Here is a 26,961-nt window from a genome sequence, read left to right as displayed (position 1 = left end):
CCCTAATAATGAATATCACTGAGTATCACTTCTTAAGTTCATGAGTCAATTAATTTTCATTTCTAAGAACTGCCCCTTTTTTTCCTTACCAATTTGCTTTTTTCCTCCTTAACTGTGGGTTCTAATATTTAGGCAGCTATATGTATTCCAAATAGATTCTCCTAGGCTAATGCTTTATCTTCTTATTTTATTTATGGCATCATTTGCTGCACCAAAGATTATACATTTTAGCAATCAGATTTGGTATTTTTCTGCCTTATAGATTACTCATTTTGAATCTTGAAGAAGTTTTTCCCCACTCAAAGTTTATGAAGATAGTCTCTTCATTTTTCTCCTAATAAATTAGCTTTTCATATTTACATTTTCATTATTCTTATAGTCGTTTGATTTTATTTCATGTGTATTAGAAATCTATGACTCTATCAACACTCATTTATGATAACAAATCTTACCAAAGTGAATATAGAGGGAACATATCTCAATATAATAAAAGCTATTCATGACAAAACCACAGCCAACAAAATACTCAGCAGTGAAAAGCTGAAAGCCTTCCTGCTAAAATCTGGAACAAGACAAGGATGTCTCACCACTTCTATTCAACACAGTACTAGAAGTCATAGCCATAGCAATCAGACAAGAAAAAGAAACAAAAGGGATCCAAACTGGAAGAGAAGAGGTAAAATTGTCACTAGATGTGAATGACATGATACTATATGTAGAAAACTCTAAAGGCTCCACACAAAAACTATTAGAGCTGATAAACAAAAATTGGTAAGGTAGCAGGATGTAAGAGTAACATACAGAAAACAGCTGCATTTCTTTACATTAACAATGAAGTATCAGAAAAGGAAAGTAAAGAAACAATCCCTTTTAAAAATCGCATCAAAAAAATAAAATACTTAGGAATAAACCTGACCAAGGAGGTGAAAGACTTAATATGCAGAGAACTACAAACTTTGATTAAGGAAATTAAAGATGATTTAAAGAACTGGAAAGATATCCCATGCTCTTAGATTGAAAGAATTAATATTGTTTATTATTAAAATGGCCATATTCACCAAAGGAATCTACAGATTTAATGAAATCCCTATCAAATTACTCAGGACATTTTTCACATAACTAGAAAAAATAATTCTAAAATTTATATGGAATCACAAAAGACCAAGAATTGCCAAAGCAATACTGAAGAAAAAGAATGAAACTGGAGTCATAACCCTCCCAGACTTCAGACAATACTATATAGCTACAGTAATCAAAATAGCAAGGTATGGGCACAATGACAAACATACAGATTAATGGAACAGAGCAGAGCCCAGAAATAAACCCACACACTTAGTTAATTAATCTTTGACAAAGGAGGCAAGAACATAAAATGGAGTAATGATAGTCTCTTCAGCAAGTGGTGTTGGGAAAATTGGACAGCTGCATGTAAATCAATGAAATTAGAACACTCCCTCACATCACATACAAAAATAAACTCAAACGGCTTATAGATAAACATAAGACTCTATAAAACTCTTAGTAGAATACACAGGCAAAACATTTTCTGACATAAATCTTAGCAATGTTTTCCTAGGGCAGTCTACCCAGGCAATAGAAATAAAAGCAAAAATAAATAAATGAAATCCTAATTAAACTTAAAAGCTTTTGCACAGCAAAGGAAACCATAAACAAAACAAAAAGACAACCTACGGAGTGGGACAAAATATTTGCAAACGATGCGACTGACAAAGGCTTAATTACCAGAATATATAAACAGCTCATACAATATAATAACAAAAAACTCTCAAACAACCCAACCCAAAAATGGGCAGAAGACCTAAACAAGCAACTCTCCAATGAAGACATACAAATGTCCAATAGGCACATGAAAAAATGCTCACTATCACTAAATTATTAGAGAAATTCAAATCAGAACTACAATGAGGTATCACCTCATACCAGTTAGAATGACCATCGTTAAAAAATCCACAAACAAATGCTGGAAAGGGGTGAAGAAAAGGGAACCTTCCTACATTGTTGGTAGGAACGCAGTTTGGTGCAGCCATTATGGAAAAAAGTATGCAGATTCCTCAAAAAACTAAAAACAGACTTACCATATGATCCAGCAATCCCACTCCTGGGCATATATCTGGAGGGAACTCTAATTCAAAAAGATACATGCACTCCACTTTTCATAGCAGCACTATAAACAATGGCCAAGACATAGAAACAACCTAAATGTCCATCAACAGATGATTGGATAAAGAAGTTGTCATATATTTACACAATGGAAGACTATTCAGCCATAAAAAAAGAATAAAATAATCCCATTTGCAACAACATGGATGGACCTGGAGATTGTCATTCTAAGTGAAGTAAGCCAGAAAGGAAAGAAAAATACCATATGATATCATTTGTATGTGGAATCTAAAAAGAAAGACACAAATGAACTTACTTACAAAACAGAAACAGACTCACAGACATAGAAAACAAACTTATGGTTACCAGTGGGGAATGGGAACAGGAAGTGGTAAATTGGGAGTTCAAGATTTTCAGATACTAACTACTATATATAAAATAGATAAACAACAAGTTTATATTGTACAGCACAAGGAACTATATTCAGTATCTTGTAGTAACTATAATGAAAAAGAATATAAAAAGGAATATATATATATATGTATATGTATGATTGAAACATTATGCTGTACATCAGAAAATGATACAACACTATAAACTGACTATACTTCTATTTTAAAAAAATTGTTAAAAAAAAAAAGAAATCCATGACTCTATTCCCATTGCCACCCTTTTATTTCAGTATCTCACAAGTAAGTTAGGTATGGTGTTAGAAATCAGGATAGTGGTTAGCTTGTATAAGGAAGAGAGAAAGGTATAATTCTATTTACTGACCAGGGTGGTGGGTGTATTCACTTTGCTGATGTACAATGAACTCTATGTACACTAATGATTTATACATATTTCTGTATACTTGTCATAGTAGTGTGCTAAAGTTGGTTCATCCTGGTTCATGAGAGCCAACTGTCAAATAGGAATTTGTGAGTCAAATGTCAAACTGTTGGTAGCTTAAAATCAGCCACGAAGAGAGTATTTATATCATTAATTTGACAAAAACTACAAACAAGCAACTTTTCTTTTTCCAAACTGCATATATTAAAAACTGTTTAAAAACATACATCCTTTGGTATATGAAGTAACTTTGAGGGAACTTATGCTAAAGAAGTAAAAGCTCCAGCATGTAAGAATAAATACACTTAGATGTTTGTTGCAGTGCTGCCTGTGGATGCCAAAAAAAATCCTTCAAACAGAAAAACTAGAAAAAAAACATGGTAGTGGTAGTTGGGGCGAAGCAGGGAAAATTACTGGAAAAACTGTGTGTGTGTGTGTGTAAGTGTGTGTAAAATGGAATATTATGCAACCACTAAAAATGTATGAGTAAAATCTATCTGAAATGACGTAAGGGGATATCCAAAACACACTAATTGGGGGGGAAAAAAAGCAAAATGCAAAATAATGAAATAATTCAAACAAAAAATTTAAATATCCTCTTTATACGTATGTATTGTGTATGTTTTTATATGATCATGAATATAAAGAAAACTGTGGAAGGATTCTCTTGGAAGGTAAAAAAGCTTAACTGGCTGGGGCTACAAGTGAAGAGCATTAACCTTTTCTGCGTATATCCCTATATTGTTTGACTTATTCCAATAGGTTGTTATTTTGTAATTTAAATAATTGAGTAAAGCTTAAAAAATCTTATTATAAAGGCCAGATCACAACAAAAGTCACATAAGAGGCTGGCTTATCCATGAATTCTTCCTATTCCAATGCAACCTGAATTTGAAAATCCAGGCCTTTTCAAAGATCATTTTCATCAAGAATAACTCTTCTATTAAAAAAATTAACAGTCCTTCACTGCCTGTGGCTTTAAATCCCAAACTGGCAAAGAATACAAAAGTATGAGCCAGAAGACCTGGGCTTTAGTCCTAGTTCTAATTTTTGACTACAGGATGTCATGGCTGTCACAATGAAAATGAGAAGCATGAGCTGGAGAATCAGTTTGCTCTCAAATACCTATGGTATGTTAATTAGAAGGTACTATGGCAAGTGACTGAGTTAAGTAATCCTAGATTTGAATTCTAACATTGCCACTTACTAGTTATGTGACCCTGAGCAAGTTATCCTTTTCTTAAAGCCTCAGTTTCTCATTGAGTAAAGTGGGGTTAAATGAACAATATTGAACTTTTAGGGCTATAATAACCATTAAAAATAATATATGTAAAGCACCTACCCACACTGCAACCTAGTAGGTGCTAAATAGACGGTTTCTGTTATTATAATCATCCTCAGTCTATAGCCAACATTTTAAGACCTTTGCAATTTTTTCACCATCAATTTAGTTTTGAATTCCTGAGGGCTTACTACAAGCCAAATATCGAGCTAGGAATTGTACATGTACAATCTCATTTATTTTACTTAATTGTATCATTATAATAACTTTAAGTTATATGAATTAATCTTATTTTATTGATTAAAAAATGAGGCTTAAAGAAGTTATATAACTATTCTGAGGCTATAACGTCAGCAAATAGCAGAGCCAGAATTTAAATTTTAAAGCTAAAATGTTAAACCTAGAACTAAGAGATTCTCCAAAGCTAGTGTTTGTAACTGTATTATTAAGCCATGCTTGCTGCCTCAGACTTGAACCTACCTGGAATATGTTCTTTCTTCTCTGTACTTGTACCCCCAACCCACTTCCACCCAGGCTGAACTCAAACTCTACTTGCTTCATTAAAGTCTGTCATTCTCCCACGAATATAGTGATTTCTTTTTTTCTCCAACTTGATTTTTCAGGCTAAACCATCCATGCAGACATCAACACACTGTAATATCACAGAACACCTTATGAATGATTCTTTTCTTAATGCTGTTTTTTTTCCAATATGGATTTTTAGTTCCTTAAAGACAGAAGATGTACCTTTTCCAAGTCTCAACAGACTTACCTATCTTTGACACAGGTACTCAAAAACATTGCTAGAATGACAGAATTTTGCATTTCATTGCAAGGGACAGTGACAGTAAGTTGTGATAATTAAGAAAAAACTCAAATGTTAAAGGACACACATTTCTGATAAAAGTACCTTGGTAACAGTAACAGGCAGAGAAAACACAGATGGTACATGGCAGTTCTATGACTGCAGAATAGAAGACAATGAACACTAACCAGAAGTTCTTTGGTCTCCCATTCTTTCTTGCCCTAGATGTGACAGGCTGTGGAGATTAAATGGCTGTGGACAATGTAAAGAGAAAAAAGTCTAATAGTTTCTAAGAGAGTATCATCAGTCCTGAACACTTTATGACCACAACTACCCTGTCAATTCCACCAAGACTAGAATTAGAATCAACATGTTTTTCAATTTTGAATTTAATTAGATGTGAATGTAAGCATTTGCATTATTTCTGTGAGATGACACCCCAGGAAAAACTGGACAAAAATTTCACACTACTCATTCAAACCTTATTTAATCTTCCTCACACTGGAAGGACCACATCATGCCTATTTCAGTCTAATCTCCATATTCCTTCCAGAGGTGATTATACATTAAAAAAAAGCAAAATTCTTTTTATATAATGAGTATTATATTAATAAGCACTAAAAAATATATTCTCCCCTTTACTTTGCCCCATTAACACGTCTGGGAAGAATGTGTAGTGAGGGGAGAATATACCTCTTTGAGATTTCTGGTTTTACTCCTTCCTCTCTTCTTACCGTTACTAGACATCGACACATGTTTGCGTAAGCCACAGAGAAACTGGGTTCATCAATAGCCTTCTCAAAGACCAGGTCAATGACTCCTTTCAGCCGCTCCTCTGTGTCAACAGTAAGTCCTGACACTTGCTTCATCAGTTGGTTGAACATCTGTGGTGTCAACTTATTTAAGATACTTCGAACTTTTCTAAAAAGTTCCTAGAAGGGTCACAAAAAAAAAGAAAAGAACGTTGTAGTAACTGTGACAACATGATGCTTTCTGTAAGGATTAATATTTTGTTTACGATTTGTAAGTGCAATTTCCTAAATTATTAACAAGGATTTTAAACTAGTCAGAGAAATAATCAAATTCATCTATTTTAACAGTAAAACAAATTATACCACATCTTTTTCACTACTGGTGAGAATTTGAGGAACTAGCTAGATTCATACTTCGCTGGTGGGACTATCATTTGGTACATTTCTAAGGGCAATTTGGCAATGTGTACTAAAACTCATAAAACTGTAAAGTGCTCTTTGAACCAGCAATTACTTTTAGAAATTTATTCATACCTAAGACTAGGTAAAAAAGACTTCAGCCATCATAACTTCCATCAGTAACCCTTTATAGCAAATAACTTAAATGTCCTAAAATAGAATTTGTCTACATTATGGTTTAATAGAAATTGTATAAAATACTATGCAGGAGTCTTTTAAAATGATGTTGTAGAAATCCTATCAAATTAGGAACAGAATTGAACTTCCTCAATTAAGAAAAGGGCATTGATAACCCTACTTACTGGTAAAAGAATGAATTCTTTCCCCTAAAACTGGGAACAAGTCAAAAATGTCTGTTTTTACCATTCCTATTCAAAATCTTACTGGAGGTCCTCAGCCAGTGCAATAATGCAAAGAAAAACCACAGTCCATACAGATCTCAAAGGAAGAAATAAAACTCCCTATTCACAGATGATACGATTATCTCCAAAGAAAAATCATAAAGAATTTACAAAAAGAGACACTAGAATTAATAAGTGAATCTAGCAGGGTTGTAGAACACAAGTCAATATCCAAATATCCAAGTATTTTATTTTTACATATTAGCAACAGATAGAAATTACATTAAAAAGAGTAAAATTTACAAAAGCAACAAAACCATGAAGTACTTATTTAAGAAACCAACAAAATATCCATAAGAGTTGTATGATGAAAACTATAAATCAAAACTATAAATGAAAGAAATCGAGGACCAAAATAAATGAAGATCCATAGCTTGCTCATGTATTAGAAGATTCATTATTGCTAAGTTGCCAGTTTTCTCCGAAGTGATCTACAAATTTAACACAATCAAAATAAAAATCCTAATATGTAGGGGGTTTTATTTGGGGGGGGGAGTGGTAGAAATCAAGAAGTTGATTCTACAATTTATACGGAAAAACAGAAAATTAGAATAGCCTAAACAATTTTGGAAAATAACAAATTTGGAAGACTTACATAACCTAATTTCAGCACTTCTATATGAAGCTACCATGCAAAGACAGTGTGGTATTGGCCAGAGGACAGACACACAGATCATTGGAACAGAATGAAAAGTCTAGAAATAGATTCATACATATATGATGAATTGATTTTCAACAAAGGTACAAAAGAAATTTAACAGAGAAAGGATAGTCTTTTCAACAAATGGTGCTGGAACAATTCGATATCTATTAGCAAAAAAACAAAAAAAAAAACTTGATCTATACCTTATACCCATAACACAAAAATTAAGTAAAACTGGATCACAGGATAAAATGTAAAACCTTAAAGTACAAACTTATAGAACACAATACAGGACAAAAATCTTTGTATTCTTGTATGCAGAGATTCTTTTTAGGTAAGACAGCAAAAAGCATATTCTGTGAATGAAAAAATTGATAAATTGAGTACCATCGAAGTTAAAAACTTCTGCTTGGAAAAGACATTATTAAGAGAATGAAAAGACAAACTGCAGACTGAGAGAAAATTTTTGCAAAATACACATTTGTATCCAGAATACATAACGAACTCTCAAAACTCAATAAGAAAGCACACCAACTAGTGAAACAGGCCAAATTATATAAACAAAAAATTTACCAAAGAAGATACTCAAATGGCAAATAAGCACATGAAAAGGGGCTCATTTAACATACTAGTCAACTAGTCATCTGGGAAATGCAAATTAAAACTACAATGAGATATTAGCACACATCTATTAGAATGGTTAAAAATTATAAGGCAGAAAATAACAAGTGCTGGTGAAAATGTGGAATTATTGAAACTGTCATGCCTTGCCAGTAGAAATGCAAAATGATATGATAATCATCCTGGAAAACAGCTTGGAATTATCTAATAATGTTAAACTTACATTTACCATACAACTCACCAATTTCATAGCTAGGAATTTACTCCAAACAAAAATGTATGTTTACACAATTCCTATACGTGGGTGTTCATAGCAATGTTACTCATAATTGTTAAAACCTGGAATCTGTTCATCTTGTGACTGGAAAAACAATCTATAGTATATCCAAACAGCAGAATACTTCTGCTTAATAAAGAATAATCTAGTAATACATGTAGTATTATGGATGAATATCAAATGCATATGCTGATTGAAAGAAGTTATACTCATAATGACTCCATTTAAATGATATCCTGAAAAGAGCAACATAGGGACAAACAGATCACTGATTGCCAGAGGTGGGCATGGGGAGGAAGAGGATAAATAAAAAGTAGTACAAGAAAATTTCAGGAGGATGATGGAAATGTTCTATATCTTGATTGTGGTAGTAGTTACATGACTGTGAGTGTTTGTCAACAATTATATACATAAAAAAGCAAATTTCATTAAATGTAAATTAGGCCTCAGTAAAAATATGACATTGTAAAAACCCACGAAACTATGATATAATAACTGAGGATCATAAAATGTTTTGTTTGACCCCTATAAAATGTGTATCCGATTGTAAGAATTTTTAGAATATGTACCAATATGTTAACAGGTTTCTCTAGGCACAAGATAGTAAATAAATCTATTTAAAAATTATACTGTCAACTTTTCCAGCAATGAGTCAGTGTCACTTTTATAAAGAAAAAAACTTTAAGTTTATTAGGGATGGGGGAGTCACTGCACTTCTCTACACTACCTGTATCAACTGAAACAGTATCATTTAGGTCTAAAACTTCAATCTGTGCTTTACATAAAAACAAAATAAAACAAAAACAAAACCCAGCCTTCAGATCCTCAAATGTTTCAGAAGATAATTAAAGCTTAGAAAAATAATGATAATTAAAAGGTCATTTACTGAAGTCATGTACAGCAAGTGACTATAGTTAACACTGCATTGCATATTTGAGAAGTTATCACAAGAAAAAAAACCTGTAACCCTGCATGATGAAGGATGTTAATGAGACTAATTGGGGTGATCATCTTGTAATATATACAAATATCGAATCATTATACTGTACCTCTGAAATATAATGGTATTTGACAACTTATAGCTCACTTAAAAAAAGAAATCCCCAGCATCAAAAGAACAAAAAGTTTATTGAAAATCATTTATTCATTATAACTGACTATCTACGTGATTCCCTCCAAATTCTGTATTAAGTACAAATGAAACAAGAGGCACAGGAACTGACTTCCAAACCATCAAAATTTAGCTGCAAAGACAAGAAAGTTATAAGAAAAGTGAGAGAGCAAAAAAACATGAGGTTGATTAGGAACCAGAGAAGGGAGTTGTTTAGATACAAAGAGAGGTCAGTGGCAATGGGTTAGTCAGGAAATACCTTTAGAAGGAAATAAGAATTGGGTCAGATTATGAAGGGCCAGAAAACAAAACAAAAAGAGAAAATAAAGCAAAACCCTCCAAAAAAACAAAATAAAAAACACATAAAAACCCCCGACTAAATGGAAAGAAAAAGGAAACGACATGTTAGAAAGGGGAAAACAAAAAGGAATTGTTACTGATAATTTTCTATTTTAGGAATAGAAAACAACAAGGAAAGATCAAAAGGATAGTGCGCACTACTTGGGAGAGAAAATGAGGTCTTAAATGTTAGGTCAAAAGCTAGAGTGGAGAGATAAAAATCAGTCCCTCAGGTAGATGAGTCGGGCAGCAGCAATGGGGATGCTGTATCAAGCGAAGAGAGATGAAGCACGGGTCCCAGCTGTGGAACCACTGCAGCAGTACATGTAGGTGGTAGGAGTCTAGACAAGTCATGAGGCAATGATTTTCTAGAAATGCTTCAAGGAGATGAAATCTTACAATGTAGGAAAAATAAGGTCACTGTGGTCATTCATAATGTTATAAATACAGTGGCAGAAACAAAAGTCAGGGTGAAGAGTTTTCTGGAAGTGAAGGCAACAATAAAACTTGTTTTGACAAAAGGGAAGAACTAGAATAATAATTAGTAGGAGCAACAGGTCAACTGGGGTATGAAGCAAAGATGCTCTGTATTTAGAAGAAAAAGTGTCAAGAAAAAGGCTATATTCTGCACTGGATTTCCTTTATTCACTAAAGAAAACTTAGCTAATTAACGATACCTCAAGAAGTCAATATAATTATTATAATACAATAATAATATTGGGGAGAACTCTGTTACACAGTAAAGAAAGGCAAATTATAAGTCACAATAAATGGACTATTCAGTAGCAGTAACACTGTGAGTAACAATCTCTCAAAGCATCAGTTTGCTCAAATGGCAAAAAGACAATTCCTATTTCCTCTTTCATACGTGTTGTAAGAATTTAATGAGATAAGGCACTAAAACAAGTGTCTTAAATAAATACTTAAACAAGACACCTTCATCTTTACTGATAAAAATCCAGCAGGAATTTTAAATACCTTTGTAAGCCATTTAGGCCCCTATTCATTAAGCACTTCTCAGAGGGATTGGAGGGAGAGATGTGGAAGGTGTTCTATTTGTTTGTTTTAAAAAGGTTGAGATACACTGAGAAGAAATGGAGAGAAGACTAGGTACTTGATTTTAGTGAATCTGGAGAAGGATGTACTTAGGGACAAATGTCTGGAGCAATTACTAGAAAGATGAACAAAGGCAAGCAGCCAATTAAGGTCTGACAACCATGGCTTTGTGATGGATCAGTTCCTCTTGGTCCTGACTTTGAATGAAGAACTTTATTGGTTAGTTTAACGTTTAACAAGTATTTATTGAGGGTCTACTATGTATGAGGTTCTGTGTTGGTGCTGAATCAAAACCATGATTTGTAAGTTACATCTCTTCCCAGAACATTAGCATACTGAGTATGTCACTGGGCTCCAGAAATCATGTCAAGTGCTTTCTATTGCTCCATTAAATCCTCACAATGGCCTCATGAGGTAGGTAATATTAGTACTTGCATTTTACGGTTGAGATTAAGAACTTGCCTCTGTCCCCAGAGCTGGAGCTTTTGACTGCTATACTAAACTGTTCTTGGTGAGAGGAAAAATCGTAAGGAATCACTGAGAAGTTGGTATGTGACTTCTGATGCCTGTCTCTGGTATAAGTGCCAAGTTCAAGAAGAAACTGGTGCTTAGAAGCGAAAACATCCTAAGGATACAGCAGAGATAACCCAGGGACAGGAACTGGCATTGTGTGTACAAAAAATGAATAAAGACTTTATACCATTTGACACACAAAAATAATAACTTTGTCTGGACTAAAGGAATTCATTCAATTTACCCTAAGGACTTCTGAGGGCAGGATATGTGCAGAAAGATGCAACAAATTCAATTTTATTACAGAAGACTGTAAACAAGGTGGGTTTCTAAATTCTAACTTATTAGAAATGAACCATGAAGCAATATGCTAACTAGACTAGCAAAGGGTGATGACTGAGAATCTAAAAACGCATTTTTAAGGAAAGTAAATATTGATCTAAGGCTGAATGATAGACTTCTATGATGTATGAGCCCTCTAAATACAGTGTCTGTTTTGAAAAGCATACAGAAAGCGATTTCAAGAGAAAACAGTAAGTTGCTGGCACCTAGAGTAACTTTTAGAATGCTTATAATAAAATTAGAAAAAAATCTTAAACTAAAATCTCTACATATAACAGAGAAAATGACAAATTAAAACAACATCATTATAATTCTAAAACCACGTTAGAATGCGCTTCTGTTCTCACCTGGGTTTTAATGTTCTCAGGATCCTCGGCTTGGCTGTCTCGTTTCTGGCTGGGCTTCCAGGCATTCTCTGCCTTTTTCAGGTGCACATCTTCTTTTACAGAGACTGTGATGATCTTCCTGGGTTCTCTTCTCTGGCCAGGTTGAGATCTCCGTGGTCCAACATTCAACAACTAGGACAAGAATATTCTTTATTATATCCATACAGAGTGCTTACAATTTACTGTCTCTGCTCTGTTGCTCAAGTCAAGACTAATGGTCACACCAAACATTTCTAGATGCAAAGATGGGTATTAAGCACTCAATTCAGATATGATCTTTTTTTGGGGGGTGGGTGTCTTAGAATACCATAACCATAATGTTCTCCACCACCACAATTTTTGATCCTGAAGTCCTAAATTAGATAACTAAAGTGATGGAAATTATGTTTAATAAAGCTGTTGTTCTTAACAAAAAAGACTACCCTTAACTGAAGCTCCACCTTTTTTTTTTAACTAGTTATGTGACTTTGGACTGGTCACTTGAACAATTAAAAAAATTCACAGGCAGAAATCATCACAGTTACAAATCTGCTTCAAAACTGGGTCTGTAAACTTTCAGTGTGAAATGCAAATACATACACCCTTACCATGACAATTTTCTGTAACACAGATACCCAGGCTGGCTGTAGATCTTAATGGATCCCTCCAAATTTGCTGGGCCAGAAATACCAAAATAAGTCTTCCTTATATCATCAATGAAATGCAACTAAAATGCTCCCTGAAAAAAATGCCTTCGTCTCTTTTTCTGCTCTTTGTTCCTGCTAGAGTCTCATTAAATGCATTTTGCTAAAACCAATATATGTTAGCATGTTAGACTAGTCATCAAATTAAAACCTGTTACTGCAAGAGTAATGGGGCAAGTTAAAAGTTGTATTCTGTATATTAAAATATTCATAATAGTTGCTACTCAAAATGCTTAGACATAATTTTTCAAGATTAAATATATGGGTTGATAGTAAGTTCTGCTCCTCCCAGATATATACCATATTGACAGCCTTTACTTTTTTCTGACATGTCATTTTCTAAATGGTGAGTAGACATTGCAATTAGATTTCAAAAGGGAAGAAAAAACACTTCACAAGACATATAGATCAGAATAATATCTCACTTAATGCCCCAACACGGTCCTTTTGAATTCCTATCAATCTTCAGAGAAGGAAGTAGAAACTTTGAGGTCAATTTTTACATAAAAAGAGACATTCTAAGAGAGACATAGTCTGAGGCCTTTGATAAGCTTCAAAGCCTTTATATATCATTCATCTCAGAACTAATTATTCTCTTACCTTTCACCATCTGCCCTAATTAGAAATGGCAGTATCAAAAATGTATCAGGATCAAGACAGAATTTCTGGGCAATACACATCAATCTTGTCAAATACATCTGGCTAAGGACTCAGTACTGATACAATTTTAAGACTGGTAAACATGAAAAAACTGAGGTCAAATAAACCCAGAGGTACCAAGCATGACATGATATAACTGAAAGAGAACCAAAGAGGATAATCAGACTGGAAAAGTAACAATAGGGAACTGTTGCTAAACTAGTCAATACTACTGTAAGAATATTATTTATAACTGAAACCTTGAAATGGTAGCCTAGGTAAAACAATTCTATTAATAAGAAAATCAAGTATCGTCTGGTTTTTATAATTCAGGTTATATTCTAGAGTTAATTCATGTGGGTTACTATCTCTTTCAATGTTTGGATAAAATTCAAATAAACAGGGGGGAGGGGATAGCTCAAGTGGTAGAGCACATGCTCAACATGCATGAGGTCCTGGGTTCAATCCCCAGTACCTCCTCTAAAAATTAAAGAAATAAACCTAATTACCTACCCCCTACAAAAAAATAAACAAAAAAATTTTTTTAATTCAAATAAAGTTATAGTATAAGATATTTAACTTAATCCATTCATTTATACATAAGAATTTGTCAAGAACAAAGGCTGGTGGGTGTAATAAAAGGTGATTATGTCAAAATCACAGAAGAGTTATAGTATGCATAATTTGGGGATGTAATTTTAATCATGTTTGACTAAAGTCTGAAGATGTCCATTTCCAGAAAAATACTACAAACACCAATGAATATGCCTTGAGATTTCTAAAAAGTAAATATGATTTATGCTACAACTCTTTACCTGCCCCATGATAAATATGTGTGAATTTCAAATGAGCAGTATAGAGATGTGCAGATATTACTAGATAACATCAGTATTTCAAAGGAAAAAAGTTTGAAATTCAGATAATATAAACTGTTAGTCCAGAATTTAAAGTTGAAATTGTAACCCATGTGCAATCTCCCAAGACAAATTTAAATTTACCTGTATCTCTGGATAAAACTGTTCACAAGTATTTATCTAAGTGTATTGAGCCCTCAACAGATTACTATACTTAATGCTTAATTAATTAATCTCTAACATTCTTATGCTAATACTGAGAATGATCTACTGTTGGGACATCAATGCCTGGAAGGACTGAGGTGAAATGGACAAGAGAAGCAGATCAGAAAACAAAAGAACTGTGGACTCTTGAATCCAGTTCTGCTATTTATGAGCAAAGTTACCATAAGCAAGTCTCAACTTTGTTGAACTTCAACTTTCTCACATATCAAATGCTTAACTTACCTACAAAAGTTATTATGAGAATCATGGCATATAATAAGACTGTATAAAAGGACTGTGAAAACTAGGTATGGAATCAGGTATTATCATCAATACCAAAGAAGAGAAGAAAACTTTTAAAAAAAGTAGTATGTAGGCTGATATAATGAAACACTTTGTGTCCCCTTTTTTGTGTGTGAAAAACTTAATATAAATTGTCAGATTTACAGTATCTTTCAAAAGTTGCACCATATATGAATGGAATAACTTATTTACTAAACATAAACAAAATCTAGGATCTTGTGCTAAGAGTTATGAAATACATAAAAAGAAATAAAGCTTGGTCTCTTTGCTTGAAGGATAGAGAAGTCTGACTAACGGCGAGATGAGGAACTTTCGGGTACAAGGTGCACAGGGTCCACAAATGTCAGAACTAAAATAAAATAGCAAAATTTGAGGCTGATTAACTAGTGAGCCACAATTATTCCAGGTGAGCTGAAAATATAAATTTTTTATCCACTCTTTTTCTTAAATGTATTAAATAAGAAACTATGCCATCTCCGTTTTAGAATTTAACATGCACTGCTTCTATCTCACTCAGAGACTATAACCTCAAACTTCACTGCTTACCTGGATAACCAAAGGAAACAGGACCAGTATTCATTTTAGCATTTTTTAAAGAGAGATAACCAAGGATTCCTTTAAGAGAGAGGGAAGGATGATACAAACTCAGGAAACCTCTTTGCACCTAGGATTTTTATAACAGCTCAGCTAATCTCAAAGTTAGTTTCAATGAACATAAATGGCAAGTTACTACTCTAGGTCTACAGCCTATCTCTCAATACATTTCTTTTGGGGTACTTCCTATGATGTTGGCCAAGAGATTACTATTAAAATTAATATCACAATAGCCAAGTAATTTGACTTTTAAAAAATCAGAGAGATGATACTACCTGGGTTCTTATACCCTTTACTGTCCATCAAAAGACCTACTTTAATGTTTGAAAATTGTAACTACCTAAGACATTAAAACAATTGCTATGCATTTAAAATATTTTGTAACAATCTGTTGCAGGGAAGTTCATACCAGGAGTCATGGCAACTTAAGCTATACTATGAAGCACACCTAGAAGATCTCAGTATCTTTCAGTGGTAATTATTTATAAGCCAATTTGGAAGCTGTATGGAACCAAGACTATGAAGAGGAGGGCTGCTGCTTTTTTCTAAATGGCATATTGATTGTTCCTTTATATGCTATATAAAGGGTATGTATAATATATATCTTTTAAAATTCCCATCTTTATCTTCACCAGTATACCAAGGTAAGCTGGACAAAGTGCAGAATATTTGTTAGCAAAGAGAGATGCTGGAAGAATAATTACTTGCATTAAGACTAACTACATCAATAAAAAAAAAAGCTTAATATATCACTATTACCCTGATAGATCACAATAATTCCACTTAAAAATTAGCTTGTGGCACATGACAGAGCTATGCAAAGAAAGTAAGTTAAATGAAACTTTTTTTTTTTTGGAGACACTACAAATTCTTGATAATGGCTCATTTCCTGTCATATTACTTTGCACCAAGTAACCAATGTATCTGAAAAATGCAGGCACATAAATTAGTGGACAAACATACATTGTGACAGTTACTTTTAAAACTCATTTTCTAACTTCACTATTTTAAGGGAGATATAGCTATTCTTAATTCATAATATTTCCTTTTTGCTATACTTGATTATCAGACAACAGCAAGCTTGTAATGAAAAGTGACAGGATATGCTGGAAGGGGAGACACAGGTATGAATTCATACCTTCTACGAGTGACACATGAACAAAATTGAGCAATATGATAACCACAGATGCTGTTAACCAGAGAATAATCAAAACGGCATCAACATTATTTCAAATGTTTGGCAAAACAAAAATACAAACTGAAAAAAAGTGACGAATATATATATGTTCATGTATAACTGAAAAATTGTGCTGTACACTGGAATTTGACACACATTGTAAAATGATTATAATTCAATAAAAAATGTTAAAAATAAAATAAAATAAAGTATGAAAAAAAATCATAGAAAAAAAAGAAACTAAAACTAAAACAAAGGTTAACAAATACAAACTTAAACCACCAACAAGGGAAATTGATGCTGAAAAATAAGGTATAAAATGGTTTCTAGAAAGCTGCTTTCTAAGACTTTCTGGTGAGGAAATTAAAACTTTGGAAAAAATTTTAATTTGGTATTTGGAGAAATTAGACAAAGGTTAAATTTCAAATTTGTGTGAAAATTTAAAGACACACAGAGGTCTTTAAGATGGTGATGGCCAATAAACAATATGCTGCAAATTAAGATTTTCTGTAGGTTTTACAAAAGCTTCAACACAGTGTAGATATTCAAGAATTTTCAATCAGCATTTGGCTACAGGCAAATAATTAAAATATCTACAAAGTGACATTTGTTTTCAGATGGTGTCGTCTTACTTCAAAGCAGGTTTCAAAAGTTGCCATCCAGAAATAAAAACATGATGAGGAAATAAAAAGCGTCACCTTATATAAATTTTTTTACAAACATATAATAGTGTTAACAGGGTGACCTGCAAATGTACATCAAAACCTAAGCTCCTCCAGAACTTTAGATTAAGTGTGTTCTACACCATTCCAACTTTGGAAAAAAGAGGTATTCACATCATTGGCAACTTTACCCCATGCTTTCTACAAGTTTACAAAGGATGGAGTAGGCAGAGGCTGCCGAAATCTGCACAGTGCAGTGCCCCAGCATAACTCCACTGGTGATGCCACTTCCACCGCTGAAGAGCCTGCCACTGGGGGTATAAAGGCAATCTGCAGTTTACCAATACCACACTCTTTTGTACATATCATTTTTTCATATTTTGACTTCACAACCTACAGTAAGTGAGAAGAGCAAAACAGAAATTATAACACTATAGAGCATTGTTTAAAACAAAAAAGGATTCAGCGCACCCCTAGAGGCAGGCTCTTCAGGGGTGGGTGCGACATCGCCAGTGGAGTACAAGCTGGGGCTTTGCTCTGTTCCAGAATTGACAATCCATGCCTGCTCTGTACTTTGCAAATCTGTAGAAACAAAGACAAACAGATGACCATTAGCTGAATGTCATCAGAGAGCTCTAGTATAGCAGGACACCTCAAAACAAAGCAGGAATCCTACTCAAGGTTGGCTCTATTTTTTAACCCATTTGCAGGTCATTTCAGCCAAAAAAAAAAAAAAAAAAATCAAGACCAAATTAATGCAGACCAGCTTCTTTTAAGTAAAAATGACTCGTGTATTCTTTATTTATTTTAATATTAGGATGGAAAGGATAGTCTTCGCCTCTTCTATTTCTTCTTCTTGGTTAGAAGAATCAGTGAATAAAAGCCACTCTCTTGCCGTTAGACAAGATGTCATGAAGTATATGACAGTTTCTAACTAATTGGGTTGTAGGAAACTTGCACTTACAGGTACACCTCTTCCACCAGGGGTTTGCCTTCCAAAATCTGCAAAGGCTGGAGTAAAGTCTGGTCCTCGAGGCAAAATCCGAGGATCCAGAGTTCGCATTGGCAATTTGGGTTGGTTGATCTGCATGAAGAAGCAAAGGAAAGCTTGACATGAGTTCCAGAGCATTCAGTGCCACAAAGATAAAAACTGAGACTGAAGTTAGGTCAGCTGAAATGGTAAGCACTGGCTTTTTGAACCAGTGGAAGTCTGATATGAATCATGATAGATTCTCCTGGGCTAGCCATAGAGTCCTTAGGTCAACAATGATTTTGTTAGTTCCCTGCGAATGATGAGGCCTAAAATTCCCAAGGGGAGACTACATACAATCAGTGGAATGACTCACTAGACACTCAGGACCAGTAGAATGGCACAAGACAAGCTATTCTGAGATCTTATGAACTAGGGCCAAATTTTGGAATCTTTTTCCAAGATCAGAGTACTTCCTTATAAGAATCCTGTTATTGCTCATTTTAATTTTGATGTATTGACTTACGGTTAGTAAAACATATATTTTGAGTGGACAATAAATCTCCAAAGGAGGTTTATGTAGTTTATGTAGTTATGTACAAGGTTTATGTAGTTTCATGTGTGATAATTTATTTAAAGTCTTACTTTGTCTGCCTTGTTAACTGGAGATATCTGACTCTGCACAGACATACAACTTAACTACAGACTCAGAAAAGCTAAGGAGCTCAGTGAGAAATCTAATGATTGGTCAAAGTAAGGCAGGAAGACAGGAAGGAATCAACAGATAAAATAAACACAGACTATACTAATTTACTGTATCCCCCATTAAGATCAGATATAAAGAGAAAGGGTGCCTATTTATTTACACAGGATTAAAGAGTAACTCTCCTACAAGTACCTCTTATGAAAATTTTGAGTTATACATAATTCGAATTATGTTAATTCCCACTTAAGTTTGACCTGCCAAATACCTTCCTGGGTTTCTGATCTATCCCTCAATGCCATCCTAATTCCATACCAAAACTGCAGAACAGTGGGAAAAGAGCCCCGTATCACTTTAGGCATATTAGGCAACAAACATACGATTCCCACCACATCACTAGGAAATAGCCCTAATAAGCCAATAACAAATTTTAAAACTTTACCACTCAAATATAAGCCAAACTCCACGATTACTATAATCAATAATACCCCCCAAACTCAACAGTGTTTAGGAAAACTCTAATTCCTAAACATTATTAATTAAACATTTAATTAAAATGCCATTTGGTTTAACAATTCCTAAAAACTGCTCATATTTCACATATTTGCACTGATAATTAAAACCACTTCCCACCAAAAAGACACAGCTTTCTCTGAGGGTGAAGCTTACCTTGTCAAGAACCACATCACTAATGGGAGGCAGGCCCTCTGGTTTCTGAATACAGGCTGGCATGTACTGGAAATCCAACAAAAACTCCCTGTCATACTGCTTCTTGCCTTCAGTATCAGCAGGCTTCCAGGATTCTAGAAAGAGGGATGTCAGGCAGACAACTGTCTATAAGGTCATTATATGTATACATCCAGTAATATACAAGCCTATTGCAATATTTACCTTATCTCATCATACACAAACAAAAACACAAAGAAAACACTGAGCTGCAGTCAGAAAACAGCATGTAAAGATTTAAACTGTTAACAGTTTTATCCATTCTGGATACCTTTGGATAGTCATCTGAAGTAGGTGCTATAGGAACTATTTCATTTATACATTAAGCAGACTTTGGCCGGGCGATATAATAATCTTCATTAAATAAACTACCAAGTCTTACTATAATACTCTAGGCTTCATGGAAAAAAAGGATACTTTGCATGTTCACTTGGAATTGTTACTTTGGAAGAAGAAATATGGTAAAAGAATGTAAAACACAAAACTAAATAACTTATTTAAGATTCCTATATGCCTTAAAGCAGATAGATACAGAATTTTCCCAACTACAATTTAATCTGAAGAAAATAATGTACCTCCTTGCTGAGCCAACTAAAATGGGAAGGCATACACCTTTCTCCAAAAATCCTGTCACTAAATATATTCTTGGCTAATATTTTTAATATAAATGTTAAATTAGATTTTTGCCAAAGCACGTTGCTACTATTACTATTGTTTCAGCCAACATGACTCACAATTCTACTATCATTATATAAAGTTGGAGAATTTCTTAAAATTTTTACTGGATAATAAAAGCAAGTCACAAATTTTTGTTTTAATTAACAAAAACACTCATCAAAAACCAGGCCCAGATCATTTCACAACAGCACACTGGATCCTTCTTTTTATTAGTAGTTCTTAATGTACAGGTAATAGGCTCACTGATGCTCTGGGAGAATTTTGTAGATATTTTATTACCATATTATATTTATTAAAACCTATTTTATTACCATATTATATTTATTAAAACCTAGACAGTTTATCGGGATCTAAATCTTAAATCGCCCCTTTTCCCAATTACTGCCAGTGTATAAGGGTAAAAAGCAGTTAGTTGGTCAATATACTTAACATAGTTGGGGCCTATAGTTGTGTACTTTTTCCTTGTCAAAATAAAGGATAAAAATATAATTTACACAGCCCTAAAAATGACAATAGTGTCTCAACTCCTGAACAAGGACTGGTGGTAACTAAAGTGCTTGGTAATATGAAAGAAGCCTAGAACTTCAGAAGAAATTTCAGTATATTGATTCCTAAGGTTAAAAACAAAATTTACCATTTCATAAAGCCCATTAGCAGCAGTTTACTGGTAGTGTTTTCACTGAATATTAATGATCAATATATGGTATCAACCAGTGGCTTTCAAACATTTTTTACTACAACTCACAGGAAGAAATATAATGATTTCGTGACCCAGAGAAAACACACACACATATATAAATGAAATAAAAGTTTTTTAAAACAATAATTTCCCCTACTGCATGTAATGCACTGACAATTTTTACTCTATCCTCCCTTTAAAAAATTTTTGGTTTTAATTTCACAGCCTATTAAATGTGTTAAAACCAAAAGTTTAAAAATGCTGGTCTAGATTATTTTTGAGACCTGCTATTTTACATTCAAACCCTATGTCATGCAGAAGTCACTCTAGATTTGGCAGACTAAGAAAAACTTTTCATCTAACCCAAACTTTCCACCAAAGCAACTACCTTACCCCAAATATCAATATCAAATCTCTCCAATAAATCTCAAAGTTAACCATAATTTACATAGTATTGGGACAGAGGTTTAATGCGTTCGATGGTGTCTAAAGGTGAAAGATCCCCTAGGGTTTATCATATATTTCACAGGGCACTTCCCATACCATAGGTGCTTAATAACTCAGTCTTACTGTTTCTGACTGCCTACTGGAGTTCAGTTCTACAGTGATTTCTGTCAAAACAAAAACAAAAACAAAAACAACCACTACATTCAAGGTTTGTGAAATGACAGGTATACTATCTCAAGGAACATGGTCATATCTGATTCCTTTCAATTAAAATTAATAAATTAAATTTCTCTTGTCAAATTCCACCAGCCTAGCACTGACTGATTCCCTTTGCCAGCTGCTCTTCCAACGCCAGTAAAAGCAGAATACCAGCATCAATTATCACTTTCGCCAACACAGGACTCTGTGGATTTGCCAGTCACTAACTTATGCCTGCTGATCTACTCTGTAAATGTTACATTGTGATTAGCCTATTTCTTCTGTCCAATATTTCTCTATGAGGAGGCAACATCTCTCCATGTTGCAGAAGAGTGAAGGGGAGAAAGAAAGACATACACAGGAAGGCAGGGATAAACTTACCTGATTTAAATGGAAATGTGACCCCTTCACCAGAACTATCAGTGGAGCCTGAATTAGCATCTATTCCTTCACCCTCAGAAACACTCTCAGCACCATTACGTACAGGCTCAGCTTCTTCTCCATTTTCTTCCACAGCTTTCACTTTTTTTAGGTCAGAGGGGTCCCTTTCAGGATGAAACCCTTGGCTCATTTTATCCTGTTCAGATTCAAGTAGTTTGTCACCTGAAAGCTCCTCTTCAGCTTTAGGCTAAAGCATAAGTAAACACAGAGGTTATTTTTTTTTTCACAGTGTGTAAATATACATGAAGACCTACACCTATCGCCTCAAAAAGCACAGGAAAACATGTCACTCAAGATAAGGATGTCTGTGTTCAGCATACAGGACTAGAATGGTAAGTTTATTTAAAACACTTTTCTCATTTCATCTCCTGGAATAAAGCAGACAATTCAAATGGCTACTGAAATGCTTTAACATGACTAATGAAATCTAAATATACCAAAGGTTAGAATGGAAAGAACTGTTAATCCTTGGAACCTGACAGATATGAAAGAGTCCTAGTCAGAATCTAAATCAAGCACTCCTACCCTTGCCACTAAACTCAGCAAATATAAAAAGAAACACTAGAGGGTATTTTTGTGCTGATCTCTGGCTGCAAAATGGAGAGTTCGATGAAAAGTTTAAAGAATCTGAGCCCCATAAAGCTGCTCATCTCTCATTTTATAAGGAGGCCATTTGTTAGTTAAAATCTACTTTTGTTTACTAGTTCCTAGAATTCTCTGAGAATCATATTCAAATCATACATGGAAAAATGCTTGAAATATATTCCCCCAGGGAGAAATCTGGGTGCTGGTGCAGCTTGTCTATATTTAAAAGGTAAAACACAATTAAAGTTATTCACCAGACTATATCTGACCATCTCAGTTTCAGAAAACAAACAAACAAACAAAATATTTCTTAAGGGTCATATGAACTATCAAAACCTGAGGCAAAGTTCTCAATGAATTTTAAGTCTTTCTTTTTCATGAAGGAAAACACTGAAAACAATCCTCTGGAAGAAGCACTCAGAGGAAATAGAAGTTTACCAAATTCCAGTTGATAAATTCACACTAGGAGAGCCAAAACAGAGACTCCGTTGAACTGGGTTGACAGAGGATTGTATAAAAGAATGTCATATACACCAGGAAGTATCTACCCCAACTAATTAATGAAAAATAATATTTATTGGCTCTTAGAATTCTCTGAGTTAAAAATTCTACTTTGTTACATGAGTGAAGTATTATAACAGGTATAGTACTAGTAAATTTTCTTTTACCATAAAATCAGATCATGGGGAAAAGACACTAAATTTTAAAATGTTATGAACAGAAAGAGATGGTTTTTAGGGCTTGTTTGTATAATAGCAATAAAAAGTTCATCCAAAGACACATACCCATACTTCCTCGCTCCCCTAATAGGAAGATAGAGAGCATGGAAACCAGCAAAAGGAAGATAAGATACAAAAATTCCAAGAAAATAAAGGCTAAAAAGAATTTTTTTTATAAAACATGGCAGAAAGTAGGCATCTTTTAGACTTTGAGAAAAAAATGATCTGCCAAGTTTGAATCATGAATTAGCAGCCTCACTGCTAATTCTTATTTTCGCTTTTCTTGTTCGATAATCTACAGCAGTCTAACTCAAAATAACTTTGTAATAACACCTTGTAATTAAGTATAGGTCATCAAAAAGATCTTTAATAATTTGGTATGTTAGTCTGTAAATGGTACTTAAACTTATTAAAGAGAAGTATTACTACATTAGACAATCATATAGAATTCTTATTTCAGACACTGTAAAATGTGAAAAAACAGTATTTTAGAGAAAAAATTTATTGAGTCCTCTTCTCTGTACCTAAAATCAACACACAATTGATTGGGTATAAACAGACTATGTATTACTTGCAGAGTAAATCTCTAATTGGAAAAAAATGTATAAAGAACCTGGTTCCATCAATGACAATCTGTAATTAAGAGCACAAAGAATCACTGAGGTGTCTGAGGCATATTGTTACAGGGATATATTTCACGGGAATCCATAAAATAGCTGCATTAAATATTTAAGATGATGATTATTCTTACAGCAGGATGCAGCTCTATTCAATTAGTCTTTAAGTGTCTAACAGTTCCTTAATTGTTTACTCAGAAAACCAGATTGAAAAAGGAAAGCACCTCATTGGCTGGACTGTCAAAGCAGAAACTTTTACAGAAACTTATTAAAAAAATTTAGTTGATAAAACTGCCTGCTTAATGTATGAGCTGTTAAAGTGCTAGAAAATCAGGTTGACAACTATGTATGTAATGATCAATGAAATATCCTAAAATTTTAAAACAAATTTTAAGATGCCTTGACCAGTAATTTTAAGATGAATCGTCCTTCATGCTATCTTTCTTGGCTTTAAAGAATCTGATTAAATATTTGCAATGATGAAACAACTCAATATGTAACTTTAAAATATGCTGGTACCTGAAACACATTCTTTTAGAGGCTGAGAAAAATCTAAAAGGAGAGCCTGATGACCAGATGAAAAAAGAAGACAATGGCAACCAATATTTACCAAAATACTCTAATAAATGCTCAATTTTAGGAAAGACAACAGACCAGGATTTCTGGAAAAAGTCTGTGTATAAATGACCAAATATCTTTTTATTACATTTTTGAACTATATGTTTAAGAAAAAAGCGATTGGTTTAAAATGAATCCAAACAGTTCTCGTGTATGAATAATAACAATCTAAAGCAAGTTTTAGCAAATATGGCTCATAGACCAAATCTGGTTCATCATCTGTTTTTGTACATTGTGCAAGTTGAGGATGGCTTTTACACTTGTAATGGCTGAAAAATATTCCAAAGAATATTTTATGACATGTGAATATTATATGAAATTCAAATTTCAATGAACATAAAATTTTCATTTTTCAATACATTTTTACTAAAATATAGCCACTCATTCGTTTACACATTGTCTATGGTTGCTTTTGACTACAGCAGCAGAGTTGAGAAATTGTGACAGTGATCACATAGTCTACAAAGCCTGAACATCTACTATCTGGACTGTTACAGGAAGTTTGTCAACCCCTGATCCAAAGATGAGGATGAATACTTGGAAGCAAAGGAATGGTGACCTACCCATTTAGCATTCAATAATGCTTAGAAAAATAGTCACAGGGCAAAGGAACACGAAGTAAAATAGAAGAAAACAAATAAATAACAGTTGAATCTAAAGAGAAACCAGTTTGCAAAGTTCTTACAGCCATACCAGGAATGTATGAGACTCCCCTGGCTCTGGAAGGTATTTTATTCTCTGTAGGAGCAACATTGTTTTTGTTCAGTTGCAAAACAAGTGCAGCAACTATTTGCACCTCTATGACTTATTGCCAATTCTCACCCCCTGAAAACCACAATGAAATCATACCCATGAAACATTTTAGTTGTTGCTATGGGACTAACTGTGACATCAACAGAGCATCATGTAAGAGCAATGACAGGACAGGGAGAAGTAATAAAGGGGTACTGAAGCTGCCTGAAGAGGGTAAGAATTATAAATAGATAGAAAATCTTTATGAAATAAATGCACTTAAAGTTATTTAAAAATAATTTCTACATTTTAATGTTATCATCTTAAACATTCAATAAAAATTACTTTAATAAAGTAGATTTAGAAGAAGAGCTCAAAAAGAAAAAAGCAACATAGAGATGAGATTGTTTATACTACCCTTCAAAGCTTCAGTACTTAACACGAAGGATACTGAGATTACAAACTATGAAATTGTTAGTGTACTCTTTAGGACTAAATCTGCCCTTGACTGCTCCTCATGTTACGTCCGGGACCTGGTGTGCTGTAACCTACAGCAAAATCTGGCGTGATTTAGTTTAAATAGACAAATCATATGTGGAAAGTTATGTTACTGGGATGTAGTTAAAAGACAACAGATTCAAAGTGAATTTCCCTAAAATGTACCAGATGATTTCTACCAACATTGCTAACAGGTGCTCGAAAAATAAACAAAAAACCCCCAACATTTTTAAAAACCAGATTAGTGTTCCCATCTGCTTAATATAAGGAAAAAATTGATAAATCATTTTTGCCATTTGAGGAGAGCTATTTTGAAAAAGAGACAAGAATTCAATGAAACTGAAATATTATTAATCTTTTAAAAATTCTGTAAATGAACTTAAAAAAAAAAAAGACTCTCAGCTTAGAAAAGAGTATCTCAAGAAAAAGTTATAAATCCACACTTGTCTTAGGAAATGGCACTACTGTTCTTAAGAGGAGCTAAAGAGATTTACTGCTGCCCCCTACCTCCAGTTCTGCCTCCAATACCTCTTCAGTGGTTCGGGTCCGATCTTTTGGTTTCTTCCACATCTTTGGTGCAGTTATAGCTGTCTGAGCTGAAATATAAGAGCAGGCTGCCATTACTTCCCTGCAAAGTTTGGAAATATTCAGCCTAAATACTCAAATTTAGCAGAAAAAAAGAGGGCTTCATTTATACGCAGGAGATAGATGGAGGATAAAATGAACCATCGTGTAGTTGTGGCCCAGAGATTACAATGTCAAACGTTTTAGGCACAAATTGCTCACATCAGCTCACAGAGCCTTCAACCAGTAGCCCCAATTGCTACTACTTCATGGTTAGGACATACCTAGGCAAATAATTCCGTATGTGATGGGCATCCGTGTAAGAAACCTGCCTACCAGCCGATTCTGGATTCGGGTCTGCTTCTATTGGTTAATCAACTATGTGATCTTAAGCAAGTCACACTCTTAGACACCAGCATAATCAATTATAAAGTGTAAGATTAGATGATATCTAAGGTTCCATTAAGCCACAAAAAATATTAAATTCCAGATTCTGTTTTTTTTTTAAGCTTTCTAGACAACAAAAGGACACTTTAAGATTTCATTCAGTTCTCATTTCACATCAGTGCTGTTGGCCTGGCCTTTCATACTGCTGGGGTGAAAACTAAGGAAGAAACAGATAAGTTATATTGTACCAGAAGTTCTAGATGGAAAATTAAGCTTACAAAGGATTTTTAAAATTTTACTCATTTGGCTTACAAATTCCACAAAATCATTCAACACTTGGGTAT

At 33.9% G+C, this 26,961-nt stretch overlaps 1 protein-coding gene and 1 long non-coding RNA gene across 16 annotated transcripts in view; one reads left to right on the top strand and one right to left on the bottom strand.

Annotated features, from left to right (window-relative positions):
* Positions 1–26,961, bottom strand: part of EIF4G3 (eukaryotic translation initiation factor 4 gamma 3) — a 320,865-nt gene that overhangs the window by 52,837 nt on the left and 241,067 nt on the right. For 8 of the 13 annotated variants that reach the window (XM_072975193.1, XM_072975190.1, XM_072975194.1 and 5 more), the window contains 7 exons: positions 26,174–26,262; positions 21,838–22,084; positions 19,398–19,531; positions 18,020–18,139; positions 17,527–17,637; positions 11,901–12,071; positions 5,774–5,971 (listed from right to left, as the gene is read on the bottom strand). In XM_072975193.1, coding sequence (XP_072831294.1) covers positions 5,774–5,971; positions 11,901–12,071; positions 17,527–17,637; positions 18,020–18,139; positions 19,398–19,531; positions 21,838–22,084; positions 26,174–26,262 — 1,070 coding nt within the window. The remainder of the gene's footprint in view (positions 1–5,773; positions 5,972–11,900; positions 12,072–17,526; positions 17,638–18,019; positions 18,140–19,397; positions 19,532–21,837; positions 22,085–26,173; positions 26,263–26,961) is intronic. The other 5 variants (XM_072975205.1, XM_072975195.1, XM_072975200.1 and 2 more) reach the window with 1 other exon arrangement.
* Positions 25,353–26,961, top strand: part of LOC140700776 (uncharacterized) — a 47,928-nt gene continuing 46,319 nt past the window's right edge. For all 3 annotated transcript variants that reach the window (XR_012079442.1, XR_012079441.1, XR_012079440.1), the window contains exon 1: positions 25,353–25,402. This is a non-coding gene — a long non-coding RNA (uncharacterized lncRNA). The remainder of the gene's footprint in view (positions 25,403–26,961) is intronic.

This window comes from Vicugna pacos, chromosome 13 (genome assembly GCF_048564905.1).
Source record: "Vicugna pacos chromosome 13, VicPac4, whole genome shotgun sequence".
NCBI lineage: Eukaryota > Metazoa > Chordata > Mammalia > Artiodactyla > Camelidae > Vicugna > Vicugna pacos.
This window is presented reverse-complemented; position numbering and strand designations above follow the sequence as displayed.